Source organism: Bactrocera latifrons, unplaced genomic scaffold (assembly GCF_001853355.1).
Source record: "Bactrocera latifrons isolate USDA-ARS-PBARC rearing strain unplaced genomic scaffold, ASM185335v1 scaffold_115, whole genome shotgun sequence".
Classification (NCBI taxonomy): Eukaryota; Metazoa; Arthropoda; class Insecta; order Diptera; family Tephritidae; genus Bactrocera; species Bactrocera latifrons.
Window position 1 is genome coordinate 563313 of NW_017534575.1, and position 15563 is coordinate 578875.

Here is a 15563-nt window from a genome sequence, read left to right on the forward strand (position 1 = left end):
ATATTGATTTGCTTCAAATCTTTGACTTGGAAAAATGTTTTGCATTTGCATATACGAGTACTTAACGGGAAATACTTAAGCAAGCAGAAATAATTTGCATATGTGTGTATGTATTTTGCATGAGTTTGCATAAAATGAGAAACGGAAATGTAAGATTTCGTAGAATATTTGCCAAAATGAAGGAAACAATAAATAAGATACGCTTCGGATGAAATAAATCAAAAAACCGCAGTGATGAGTAAAAGAGGCGATGACAATGACAGCATAGCAACAGCAGCAGCTGTAGCAGCGACATTGCTAGTAAAAAGACCTACAACAACAACAGGAAGAGCGTGAGTACACAAAAAGCTAGAAGTGCCGCATGTCAGCGCTTTTTTTGAGTCGTTGCCGGATTTTTAACGGAACAGCAACAACAATTAATTTTTTTTACTGCTAGTTTTGCAACACACGTTGCTGCTTGTCGCTCACTCATGCAGCTGATGATGCGGCTGATGATTGTGATATATGGGAATTTGATGTGGTGATATTTCACTGACTGAGCGCGATGATGTTGCGCTTATGTGTATGTGTGTGCATGTGTTTTGGTTTTTTATTAATGCTAAACTACTTACTTATTATATAACACAATATCCGGCCGCCATATATGATCCGAGGGTACATGCAACATTTCAACACCGCCATACTCTTTCGGCTCCCATTGGAGTTTGTAATCGTACCAGGTTTGTTCCACCCACAAATTGGTTGTCATGATTTGATTTTTCAAATTGACATCAATCAATTGTGATAGCTTCAATTTGATGCGTACAGTTAGAGCGTCAGTCACATTGACAACGGGACGCACCAATTTGTTATAGTTGCTGAGTAGATCGTCGTAGAGGCGCTTAGCATCGGGATTCGATGTGCTGCCTAGAAAAAACACACATACAAAGAGAAGAGAAAAGCAATAAAAAAAATTAAGAGAACTGCACAAGAAGAGTGAGTGTACAAAAAGTGAGTAAGAAATTTTTTCTAATGTGGAACTGAAAAAAAAAAAACATATAGCACCCACATTCAAACACACCCTTTCACACACTCATATGCTACAAATGGCAAACATTTGTAATCAATAATCCATTTTTGTTCGAAGAACGATCTCTTCAATTGGTCGCATGACAAATGATGGACGAAATTGTATTGATTGCAAAAGGTTATTCCGCGAAATTCGGCCTTTATGTAAAACAACTCGGAAAGTCACCGCGCATGAAGGCAACGATTTTCCATACCAAAACTATGCAGAGAAAATAAATTAAATGTGAACGATTATATATGCACAAACCGCAAAAATCGCTGAGGCAAATAAATCCGCAAAGCTTTTGTGTTTGTGTGCGTCAATTTGTTGAATCGGCAAATACTTACTACAAAACGCTTAAGTTTCTTTGATTTTATGTCCACACAGCAATATTTCATTTGCGTTTTATCTTAATTAATAGTTAGCAGTTAATTAGGGCTTAGAAGCAGCTGGTGCATATGTCTTGAAAGCAAGAGATTGAACGCTACAATATTTCATAAAATGCCGTTATTAATATAAGGCGATTTCGAGAGACACGATACAGAATTTTGCTCGAGTTGTCTCATTAAAGTCTATGATTAATATTGTATAATTTTTCCGAGAATCATGGCAAAAATTAAGGAAATGGAGGAGTGGCAGAAGTACAAATTAATAAAGCTATTTTTGGTAAAGCCAAACAAACCGAGCTATAAGAGGGGGGAACCATCAAGTTAATTAAGTGTTGACTCGAAAGCAAGCAACGGGACTTGAAAATTCTTTATTATATATTTTGTAATACTATCATGATGGCTGGTGCACATATGGTGCTAATTTATAAAATTTTTATTTTGTCCTAACCTTCAAAAGGAGCGTGTATAGATTTGACAACTATCGGATTCTTAGTTTGTGGATTATATCATTTCGAGTGAAGCAACTTTTTCTATTGTGAAATAAATGCTTAAAAAGAAATTTCGCGTGCTGGTAAGATATTAATTTTTGAAAGGAAAAAATACAATTGAAGCAAAACCTTGGCGTGATGGCGGGTTTTCGGACACTACTTCAGAAAAATAAACAACTAAGGTTTAGACATGGTGGAATGAGGAACGAAGATGGTGAACGCTCAAAAGAAAAACTTTAAACAAGTTCAAAAAATAATTTTTAATGCCCAGTTTTTCGAGATAGCAGGTAGTCTAAAGATATTAACTGATCGTGCACATCATACTGTTAGAAGGAACTATGTTGAATAAAAAAAGAATTATGCCAAAAAATATGTTTAAGTATGATAGGCCGGGGACTTTTCAATTGACCTGTTACTTATACATAGTGAAGAATTTAATTTAAACAATTTCTTTTAGGAGATATAATGTTTTTCTTAGAGGTAGATAACCTCTATGTGTTTTATAAATAATTGTGAATTTTATTTTCAATACGCGTTGGTATTTCAATGAGCATTTTCACTAGAATCACGGTTTAGAACCGAAGACAATTAATTTGTGTATACATTTTTGGTATACGATTTTACCGTTAAAACATTTTCGGTGACCAGCCAAATAAAAAATATTATCGATCATTAAGAAATAGAACTCTTGTGCGAGAATATTTGACCAAAAACAACATATTAATTTTCCTAGACCAGGTTCCCTATGACTTGTTTGTTCCCAAAAATGAGGAGGCCCATAAAGGCTAAATGAAACATCAAAAAATAATTTTAAGTGTTTTTAGGATTGAAAGTGCAATATATTTAGGGTAATTAATTTGTCGGAGACGAAATAAATATTCATGAACTTGCTTACGAAAATGAAAATTCGTGATACTTTTTGGAAAAAATCTCGTTTTACCGACCTGCATCAGGAAAATTGTTACTTGTTCCGAAGTGTTAGTTCATTTCTTTATAGTTTTAAGATATCGTGTTTTAATTAAATGAACTTTGAAATATCAGTATTTATCAACTTATTTATTTGATAAATTTTTAGTGAAAAACTTATTCCAAGCCTGATTCAGGCATATGTCGTATATAACACTTCAATTGCTAGAATCCTAATATTCTAGTCAGTCTATTTAAACAGCACAAACAAATAGTGATGACACAATGATAATCAAAATTAATACGGCATAGCATATCAATAACATTTACGAGTAAATCACCGAATGTTGCTCATACGCCACGTTGCACCGAATTCATGACGAAGCAAATTCAAATTGAAATGAATAAAGACTTATATACTTATGCAGCGATATGAATAAGCGATTTGTAATATAATGAATTTTATGGGCCGCGCACATTTCGAAGAAAGCAAACAAAGCCGAAGACGAAATAAATTGAAACGAACCAAAGCTAAATGAAGCGGTCTTAAATGCTGGCAACAGCAACACAAGCACACATAATGGTTGTTGAACAAACATACTTGGGTGGTTTGGGTGTAAGCGTGTGAAATGCGCCATAAAAATATGCACATCAGCAGATCATTAACTTGTTGGGTAATTAAATGTCTCATCACTGCCGACAGTTAGAGCGCCAGAATAAGAGTGAGTGTTGGTGCTGATGCTGATGGCGATTGACACATGGCTGTAAGCTGGCTGAGGGGTTTGCTCAACCGACTGTCTCAATGCAATGGCGGCTTTATTAGCACTACTACACCTACAAATATTCATTTTCTTCAGTTTATCCGCCTAGTAGACAGATAATATTTATTTTGTTTGGTATTTGGGATTCATGTGTGAGATCATTAGTTAGAGCGGATTTCGGCAGGTTATAAAATAGCTGTGCTTTAATGTATGTATACTTGCAGCATTCTAACTAGAAAAAACATCTCACTAAATAGCCGTTTCTAGTTTTGTGAACTGCTATAAAAATGGCATCTTCAATGATGAGATTCCTTGAAAACATTTCCAGTATGGTTTATGGTGGCTGAGATTGCTTCCCATTGAGCGACTGAAGCCTGTGAAAAAGCTAGTGAGTAGAAGCTTACTTCGGATAACTGATTAACAAAAATCTCAATTCACTTATTTTTATTTGTTGGATACTAAGAAAATCGATGACTTAATCCGTAATAATGACCCTTCCCATGACCCAAAACCAGAAAGGATTCTGATTTTTATTCAGCCAGACTGTCCACTCGACAACAATAATATGCTTTATTTTTGGAAAGTATGAATATTGACAATATCTAAAGTATGAAAAATATGTCTATTCAAAGGATCAGTTTTTTTGAATACTCTATTAAATGAAGATATTAGTTGTACATTAGGTGGAAGGAAATTAGTTTCCATAACAGCTGGGTCTAAGTAGCCGGAACGGAGCCAGATTTTTACTTAACCGCGACTAGTCCACAGTAATGGTGCGTTGGTTGAATGGAGAACTATGTTTTCAAGCAGATTGAAGTCTTTTGGTACGTCGAACACCTACCTGTTTCATACCCAAAAAATTAACTAAATTGTGTTGAGTCAGTTCATAAGAGATGCTGAGATTTTTGACTATCTCTTTGATATCAAATACGAATATTTTCAACCGCTGATTCCATTGGAAACAATCAGTTTCAAGCAAAGTCGTTGTTAAATTATTTTTTCAAGCAAAAATCGGCAGTCAAACCCTTTGTGTTCAAACGAATAGCTGCCAAACACACATTAAGGGACATATGCAGATGAAACTTCAAACGAACATTAAAACGGTTATCTTGGTTACACATTTTTTTCCGAAAACCTTTGCAGCAAAGCTCTTTGTGTAACCGACTACAAGATTAATGCCATCTTTTGAAATAATTAAAAGATTTACGGGATTCACGAAATCATTATAGAAACATCAAATAATCACTTAAGTATATTAAAATAACTGAATCTACCACAAAGCTAAACATGAATTCAACCCTAGCCACATTATGCCTTAGCGCTTACATCCGCACTCCTATTTACACAAATACATACATACATGCATACACACAACACTCTTATATGTACATGCATACATATATATGAGTAAACGAGGCAAGCTAAATATCTGCATAAGCTGTTTGCTCTGCAGCAGGGCAAACAGAAAATCTAGAAAATCCGCATTAATGTCAGAGTTTCAGAGAAAAGAGCAAACAACTTGCCAGGTGGGAGTAAATGCCGAACAATAGGCAGTGAAAAAGTCTAATGAAAGTCTAAGCAAATATAAAGCAAAGAAAATAATGAATGTAAGGGAACAGTTAAGCTAATATCAACGCTTGGCAGATCACTAAGTGCCTGAGAGAAAATGAATGGCTAAACGACAGAAATCCGATTAAAAGTTTCAAACGACAAAAATTAAATGATTTAATGGCAATGGAAGTATCAGTATATATACATATATGGCATATAGTACATGAATTTTCTTACATTTGATGTAGGGAGTAGTAGATGCCCTGCAGGAAAAATTTGATGTGGTACAAAATTTTCAAAATTATTTTATTTCAGTAAATTTCTTCCATTTATAGATGTAAAAGAGAAAATACTTATTAGTTAGTACTGAATAAAAATGAGTTTTTATTAAACTTTGTACACGGTTGCTATCGAGTTTCCTACTGGAATGCGAGAGAAAAGATGAATTTTGACAGAATTTAAGCATGTTTTGCTACAGTCTGTATGGTTATAAAGAAGTAATTGCTAATACTTAGCTTCCATCAGGACAACGCTAGACCATTCGGCAAAGACTGGGAGAGCTTGACTGCGAAGTTTTGATGCATCCACCATACAGTCCTTGTCGGACTACTATTTGTTTCGGTCAATGCAGAACTCCCTTAATTGAGTAAATTTGATTTGAAGCGAAAAAATACTTGCCGCAGTTTTTCGCCGAGAAACCATAAAAGCTTTACACTGATGGAATAATGTCTCTAGCGAAAAAATGGTAAAAAGTGGTCGACCAAAATGATACATATTTGTTTCATTAAAGTTCAGTATAATAAATAAATTAGTTGAAGTGTGTTTAGAAATACGAAATACTTTTTCGATTACCCAATTATATAAATGGCAAAAATTAACCGGCATAAAGCGGTATTAGAACATCTTTGTGTTGATATTGATCCCTCAGTTTGTAAGGTAACTATTAGCTATTATGGTCCGATATTGGCGAGTCCGACAACTAAGCATCTCCTTAAGAGCATAGGGTTTATTTTATGTTTCAAAACCTGAGAAACTAGTATACATATACAAACAGATAAACTAAGTCGACTAATCGCGTCCAAATGGCCATTTATATAAATACTTTATAGAGACTGTGACTACGTGGCAAACTTCATATAACCATTTCAGGTGGTAGGTATCATCCTAAATTTTAATACCATCCTAACATGCATAGTATTGAAATATTTCTCCGGCCACGAATTTAATCACTTTTTGTATTCTTATATATGTACAGACATAGCCTACAACCAAAGCCACCTTCCACGAGCACATTTAAAATGACAACTAAAGCTGGAGTGCTTTGTCGCTCAAAAACAAAAGCTCAAAAATTACGAAAAACTTTCCTTCTCTACTTTTTCGCTCTCTCTTTTCATTTACTTATGCTATTTAAATTTACATAAATATTTTGCTCATCAAACTAGAAGCTTAAAACGTCGCAATGACCTTAACACTGCGCTGGAGCAGTGGCCGTGCGAAGGCATAAAAAAAAAGCAAAAATCAAAAATTGATGCTGTCGGAGTGACGCAATTATATTTCGAAAATAATACCAAAAAGCATATGCCACGGACAAACACGCACGACAAATATGCAGACGAAGCGAGCGGAGCTGAAACTGGAAGGACACCGAAGGGCCAATGTAAATCTGCCAAATTTTAAACCGCAAAAAAGTAATTACCAAAATGGTCAGAAGGATGGTCACAAGCACACATAAACCCACAAAGAAAGGTATATAGTAAGATATAAAGCAAAAATGTACTGTGCGCTGGACACGGCGCCTCAGGCGTCAAGTGACGCACAAACAAACACAATGGTTTACAAACCACAGTCAAATGTCCCGTGACTAGTCGAGCGGTGGTGGGTGTCGCAAAGCAGCTGTGCCTCAATTCAGTGCCAATGGCGTGCAGATCGTCTCTAAGTGCCGTTGCCTTACAGAGTTTAAAAGGTATGTGTGAGTGCGTGCGTGTGGTGAGTAGACTGGCAGCCAAATAGACAGACAATTGTCGTCGGCGACTGGGTAATGCCGCTTAAATATTGCGCCATTTGCTATTTATGCCGGTCGTCGTCTGTTTGCCAAGCTATTAGGTGTCTGTTACGCACACGCACGCAGCACGCTTTCAATTGGATTGGTTGGTCAAATTAAAGTAGCCGAATTTGCATAGAAATTTCTCGCTGTGTTTACTTTAGGCTTAAGTGTCTTAAATTAGCTATGCGTTCATTTAAAATTTTGGCATTTTAATGTCTAATATTATTTGGATAATTTTTAAAAATCTCATTGGTTTAATGAATGGTTTCTGATTAAGTACTGAAAAGTAATTGAATTCAACGTTGAGCTTAATGGAGCTAAATATATATATTTTCTCGTAAATAAAGAAAGTGTACAACAGTGTAGGAAGAAAATGTTTAGAAAGCGATATAAAGTTTTCACTCTCAAGATAGTAGCAAGTTTTAATGACAGCTGAAGGTAAAGTTCCTCGAGGCGACTCGCTCGCTAACTTATTCACGTTTTTAATAGAAGTTTCTCCTCAATCTCACCCAATTGAATTTTTGTATTACTAATATATTTACTGATTTTTCAAATTTTTAATAATAATGGCACTTGACTAACCACAGTCCTTCCGAACTATAGTCCTTATGGCACTTACAAAGCTTGCACGCATTAGCTACAGGTAAGCAATCCTTTATATCATAATATGTATGTAAATAAAGGGGTCACTGACCTCGGGAAAATATAACCAAAGGGTTGTTAGCCTCATAGAATGCCAACGATAGGATCACAGATCTAAAAATGTAAACAAGTGTTGTGGACTTGAACAAAGATAAATAAAAAGGTTATTGACCTCATAAAATGTGAACAAAAGGGTTACAGAAAATGTAAACAAAAAGGTCAATGACCTTGTAAAATGTAAACACGCCCCCACGGCCCCAAATATAAAGACAGCTTGAGGACTTAGAAATGTAAATAAAGGTTCTTGACTTGGTTAAATGTAAACAAAAGCTGTAGACTTTAGATTAATGTAAACAAAGGGGTCATTGTAAACCATGGAATATAAACAAAGGCGTCATAGACCCCCTCTTGGCTAAATGTAAATCAAAGAACAATGTAAACAAAGGGAACATTGAACCCGGCCGAAATTAAAGAAAGACTAGCTAGACTTGTAGCAAAGATCTCAAGCCTTTAGCAAGAAAGACGTTAAGTAGAGATCGTAAAAGAGAAAGAGCTGCTTGACAACGTAGCTGAGGATTCTACATTCATCTAAAGGTTTCATTACTAATGACATCGAAACTGAAAAAAAAAAACGAGAATATCTTTGAGAACAGCGAGGAGAGGGTTAAAAAAGGTATACGGAACATTGGAATAATCATTTGCATGCTTGTATTGGTCAGTCCGTGTGAAATTTTTGTGGAACTCACGAATGAAGTGAGACCTCCGATATAAATAATAGGGATCATCACAACTTTGAAGTATAAGCCGAGCAAAAATCGGATAATCCGTCATTTAGACGATATTTTTGACCCTACTTGCATTGACATAGAAACTTTGAATTTACTACTCGTTCTACAGCAGGCAATGGTATACTACTGGTGTACTTTACTTTATAGAAATCTGTTAGAAAATTGTTGGCCGCGTCATTTGTGTGATAACACAATTGAAGAAAGAAATTCTTTTCTTAATTTTGCATGTTCTGGTAGTTTCGTAGTAGGCACAGTTTTTATAGTTGTAAACTGTAACCAACCAGTAAAGAAATCATTTCAAAAAAGTGGTATATGAACTAAACATCATCCCTACCACGGAAAAATGTGATTTTAGTTGAAATTTTTTTCTAATTATTCATTTCCAATTATATTAATTTACATCTAAGGAAAATTTGACATAATATTTAAAAGAAAAGAATATAAAGACGAAAAGAAAAGGAATATCTTTCTTTTCGATGAATAATCAGGTTACGCGATGTGTGCGTTAATCATGAATTCTTAAGGAAACTGGAACAAATGAGGAATAAGTAAAACAAAATGGGTACTAAAGTGAAAATATTTTTGAAAATTAGAGGCCTGTTTTGAAATAGAAATGACATACATAATTAAAACTGAAAATAGTACGAAATCAAATTCTTTTAGGTAGTCTTACAGAAAGTATGCGGTAAGCATAGGATGAATAAATATTTTCTCAGACTATTATTTTATTTATTCTGTAGTACATATTATAAAATTTTTAAGATATAAATATAATTTCACAGAGTCATCGGGATATTTTATGCTATTAACTCGAATCTTGAATTTCCTCGTCACAATTTCTATCTTTGTGTTCTAGAGAAAAAAACAATGACCGATCCATCATTACCATTTCATAAATATTATTTACATACTTTCTCTATTTTTTTTATAAGATTACAGGTATTAGATTTGGAATTTTTTTTGAGTTATATGACAGAGAGATATTTTAAGAATTATCAAGCTAAATTTTGATGAATCATCTGATTAGAGTTTTAGATATCGTGACGATCGCAACCAAATTATTTTGGCCCATGCATACCGGTTAACTTTGAAAAAATTTAAAACATGAAACATTTTTTTAGAAAAGCCTTTTTGAATATCTAAACTAACAAATATTTCTTCGATAATTTCAAATTTCAGGACAAGAATATCCCTTTCAATACACTATTTTTAAAATGTAGCCTATATTTAGGTGTGAAAAAAACAATAAAAACTTCAATGCTCTATATTATAATTTATTATACTATTTTATTAATCAAATATTCAAAGAAAAATAATTTTCTCAAGCTAAGTGTTGCACACATACACCGACATTCATATTCTCTTCTTCATATTGCAATCGATATTTCGGCTTAATGTTAAAGCTGACCGCGTGTGAAAATTTTCACGTGGAATTTGCCGATTATGCGGCCATTTGTGTTGACTAACGATGTCCGCAAATAGCGCAAAAGCAAATACAAATACAATTACGAATGCAATTCATAGCCAATACCAATACGTTTGGATACACAGTTAGCTATATTTAGAGGTATATTGATGACTATACAATTAATTATCTACAAATATGCCGGCTGAAGGTAGTGCTCATGGTAAATATTTATATGTACACATATGCATCTACATATATCTGGTATGTTATATAGCCAGGTGTGTGAGTAAATATTGGTAAAATATATGTACATATTTATAAGCTCATATATTTAAAATCGCAATAAAAAGTATATGTGTTTTTATATATTGAACAGGGTATATTTACTTTGAGACCCAATAAAAAATAAACCTCTTATTTATGTAAATGATTAGCATGAAAGCTCGCGTCGAATTAGCTATATCTGTCTGTATCTGTCGATATTGGACCACTATAGCATATAGCTGCCATACAAACTAAACGATCGGAATCAAATTGTGGTATGAAAGGCTTTTTATTTGAAGATATGTCTTCACAAAATTTTACATGGATTATTATCTTAGACAATAATGATATTTCCGAAGAAATTTTTCCCATCAGACTACTATAGCATATAGCTGCCATAAAACCCGAATGATAAAAATCAAGTGCTTGTATTGCTCGCTTCTTCATTTGACGCTATATCTTCAAGAAAGTTGGCTTAGAATATTGTCTAAGGCAATAGTGTAATCTCCAAAGAAATTGTTCACATAGAATCACTATAGCCTATACGTACCATACAAACTGTATGTTTAGAATTGTATGCTTGCATGAAAAGTTTTTTTTTTTTTTTTTTTTTTATAAGATATTTTCACGAAATTTTGGTGTAATCTCCAAAGAAATTGCTCAGATTGAATCACTATAGCCTATAGCTGTCTTACAGACATAACGATTGGAATTAAATCATTGTATGAAAATTTGTTTCGATTACTGACTAAGGCAATCTTTCAATCTACGTAGAAATTGTTCTAGTAGGATCGCTATAGCATATAGCATCCATACAAACTGGCCGATCAAATTCACGTTTTCGTAAAACGTCTGGACTTTGGTTTCTTCACTTTCAAATATTTTTGTAATTTCAATCAATTAACTACTGCTGGTATAATAGTCTAGAATAGCCAAAATATTTTTCGAAAGCACTCTTTTGCAATATACTAACTATATCATTTTTACTTCTATTATTACGCACTCTTTCTACAGAAAGCTCACAATTTATATACGCCTTTCTTATAGAAAACACACACAATTACACATAATTACTCCCCACCGTAGTCATTACTGCGCTTTTATAATGCTGTCTTCTATTCTACCTTCGGCTATCCCTAGCCAGTTTGGTTAGCGTGTTTTCACTTCATTGGCCTCATTTGTATTTGGCTCACAAAACGAGTTAACGGCCAGAGATTAGTTGGACCAGTAACGACTTTGATTTCCTTCGTCATGCCATAAACTGTCTGACATTTGCTTTTTAACTGCTTGCATTACCACAAGGAAATGGCAATATCAGCACAATAACAATTGCCGCCGTGCCGTGGCATCGTGTTGAATGCGGCTGTTCGCAACAATGTCGTTGATGACCGTATTTACCTTGGTCCTGATTGCTGTGCCGCATCATACGCCGCTACGTAGTAGTGCCTACTGAAATCCAGCTTCCGAAAGAGATGCTTATGCAATTTCACCACAATAAATATATTGCTTTTGTATGTGCTGCCGCTGACGTAGCTCTGGCAACCAGCTCATAATGTGGATTTTCATGTGAGAAGGAAATGAGCTATGCAGTTGCCATAAGGATAAGCAAGGCAAACGCACGAAGGACGATTTGGCTTTATAGTTACTACTATGAGCCGAGATTGCATGGAAATTGTTAAGCATATCGCTTACTGATGAAGCATGTCGGAGATAAAGAGTTTTGATGATGGCAAATGTGCCCTGTAGGAAATTTGCACAGCTATGACTTATTTTAATCTTATTACTAGTAGCTTTAGTATTTAGGTATTTAGGAACATAAAAAGTTCATTAAAATCACATGCGGTGAAGCTAAAGACTATGGAGGATGAAATTGTCAAAGCTGTCATGAGGAAGAAGAGGTGGAAACATCTAGACACTTTCACCTTCCCTGTCTAGCTTTCGCCGGACTAAGGCTCAAGCATCTCGGTTGCAATAGTTTCTTCGAACCACCTTAGTTACATTTATGGCAAGCTCTGGGAATTCCGTCGATCCATTCCTAGGAGTTGTGGGCAATACAAGGAACAATCGCACTTATAAGTTTCCAAATGGATTTCAGATCTTTTTAGCATTAACAATTTCAGCGACTTCGCTATCAGTTCTATTAACAGAATCATCTCTTAAGTGTGCAGAGAACAGAATGCTTTCTCTCTCTCAGAAACCTTTCGATAAATATGGAAGTTCTCCTATTCTTTTACTTCAGCAGTGTGGGCTAGGCAACAAAAAACAATCCGAATTTGAATCCGACTTTCTTTGACACAACATATTTACCATTTTTGAAAGTTGGTTATCTTTTTTTTTTTATAAATTTTTGGTGTTTTGGGACATTGTCTTTCAAAAAACTTCGAAGTGGAGTACTGAACCATTCTGAGTTTTGATACTAAAAGCCACACTGTATTACTCTAAATTATACAGCAGGCCAGGTTCGGCTATTGTGAGATATATACTATGGTTTCCAAGTTTCATAAGTAAGTCATTCTAAATTTTCCTTTCGTGATCAGACTTTATATGAAATGTCAGGAAATGGAATGGGATCGGAATGACCATTAAACATCAATAAATTTCCTACCCGGTCGCTTTGTACAAGCGACGAAAAGTAAATTAAATGTCATTTGCGAACAATGTACCACTTTTAATTTAACATGAGTAATTAAAAAAAAAAAAAAAAATCTCCATATATATTTGCACGTATGATTATGCATAACCAACATGTGTAATGTCATGTTACCAGAAATAAAATTATTTGATAAACATTAACTTTATTCACGTCAAGTCGGGAAACAATGTGATACTGTGGATTCACAATTCTCAAAAATTAAAATGTTGACAAGAGTGGAAGCTAATACATTTTAATTTAAATGCAGAATTCTTTAGAACAGAATACACTTATCAGAAATTTACCAATAGGGACGACGTGGTAGATTTGTGTCAAATTTTGTTTTGGAAAGTTTTCAAGATTGTCAGGGAAACTCTCGTACCCCGGTGGCTACTGTAAAATGAAGAATCATCTTCTGAATTGAGGCCCGTTTCTGGCTTAAGGGCTTCGTCAATAAACAAAGTTGTCATTATTGTAGGGATTTAAATCCTTTTGTAGTTCAGGCAATGTAATTGCATCTCGAAAAATGTACCGTTTGGTACGGAGTTTTGATTTTATTTAATTCGAAATGAGGTAGGAAAGGCTGTTGCTATCAATAGCGAGCGTTATAACATGATGTTGTTTCTGTTCACGGAATTTGAAGAAATTGACGTGGCCGATCTCTATTTCCAACAGTACGGTGCGCCACCTCATGTTTCGCTTCTAAACATGGACACGTTGTGTGCAAAGTTCGGGAACTCGTTAATTTCGAGGAATGGCCAAGCCAAATGGCCGCACAGATCATAATATTTAACGCCGCAAGACTATTTTAACTGGGGCATGATAAAACGAAAGTTTAACCCAATCAATCAGCAACCCTTGAGGAGATCGAAAACAACATTTAATCCTCCATAGCCGAAACTCCGGCCAGAATGCTGCCCCGGTCATCGAAAACTGACGTAAACGGGTAGAATTATACGCACGGAGCCATGGTTGTTATTTGGCCGACATGTTGTGCAAATAATAAAAAGCATAAATTATCTGCATAACAAAAAAAAAGAAACATTTTTAAAAAATTTATTGTTGGTAGACTTTTTCTATGTGTCGAAAGAACTCTTTGCTGACACCACATTCCTACACAAAGTTCCTCATAATCTTAAAATCTACTGATGAAAAGTTCAGTAATAGCCTGCTTAATTACGGTAATTGAATAAATTGCTCTTCTCTTTTGAACAAATATTGTGCACTTATTAAATCTTTAAGACGCCTCTAAATTTTGTAAGGTTGTAAGGAGTTTTCATGTTACCATTTTCCTGCCCAGATTTATAGACAGAAACTGATAGCTAACTGCGTAGAGAAAGCAAAAACAATTTCTTCTACAATACTGAATATTATTCTCGCTGCTGCTGACAAACTGGAGTTCAACGCACTCAACTGCCTTAGTTGTTTAACAATGCCACACTTTGTATCATCAAAAAAGAATTTTATTTCCGACAACACATCAATTTTAGAGCTCCTTTGACACAATTTGACATTACAAATTTTCTATTCCCAGTGGAAAGCACAAAAATTTTAATATAATCTATGTACAACAAGAAAGCCGCCTCATCAAATTAAGCACAAACAAAATTTTCTCAATTTTTCATCCTCCACTTTTGCTACGCAACGTCAAAGTGAATTTACAACATGAAAGGCAATTTTGTATATTTTACATGAAAATTAAATAATCCTACAATTAACAAAGCACTCATTCGAGCCAAGACATTACGGGAGCATAAGCGTGTGGCTTACATGTACACACATACATACATATATACACACGGATTCGAGTAAATGGACATTTACTGATGTCGACTGCTGTTTGTGCATACATAACATTGTGGCAGTTAATTTTCAAGGTGCACTGGGGAGACATCAACATAAACGCACCCAGGCGCGTACTAAATTGCGATATTCACACAAACCGGCGAGCGAATGGCTGAGAATATAGATTAAAATGTTTTCATTTATTTATGCGTGTGTATCTATGAGCGTATGGGCGTAAGCGTTGGTGATTTTCCTGCCGTTGTAAAGCGTTACTGAGCCGTTAATGCCTTAATTTTTTTGCGGTGATGTGCCGCCTAACAAACTCACAATTAAATGAATGGAGCGTAAACTTTTGTGTGGTCAGCAAAGTTTTTGTTAACTAGGAAGCTTTTATCGTTGTATGAAAAATGTAAAAGATAAATAAAATATGATTTTTTCATACTAAGAACGAGAGTTTTGCAAAAACCGTATGGCGACAGATGGAACAGGAATTATTTGAAAAGGTTGCGTTATACTTTTGAGAAAGTAATGTCAATAGGAACCAGTAGTCTTGGAAGCAGGGAAACATTTCTTAGACCGCGGTCTATTTTGCTTTACTTTCGTTTATGATTATGAATATTGTATCATTACCATTACAATTACCATTGCAATAAAATTGCAATTGCAAAAATCACTCCACTATCACTATGGTTACGGATAAGGTTAAAATTAAGTTTAAGTTTAAAGTAAAGGCTAAGTTTAAGTTTAAGTTTAAGTTTAAGCTTAAGTTTAAGCTTAAGTTTAAGTTTAAGTTTAAGTTTATGTTTAAGTTTATGTTTAAGTTTATGTTTAAGTTTAAGTTTAAGTTTAAGTTTAAG

At 34.6% G+C, this 15563-nt stretch overlaps 1 protein-coding gene across 1 annotated transcript in view; it reads right to left on the reverse strand.

Moving 5' to 3' along the window:
- LOC108976604 (acetylcholine receptor subunit alpha-like) overlaps positions 1–15563 on the reverse strand; it is a 152409-nt gene that overhangs the window by 78342 nt on the left and 58504 nt on the right. Inside the window, exon 2 of the mRNA XM_018945824.1 lies at positions 612–906. Within this exon, the coding sequence (XP_018801369.1) occupies positions 612–906 (295 nt within the window). The remainder of the gene's footprint in view (positions 1–611; positions 907–15563) is intronic.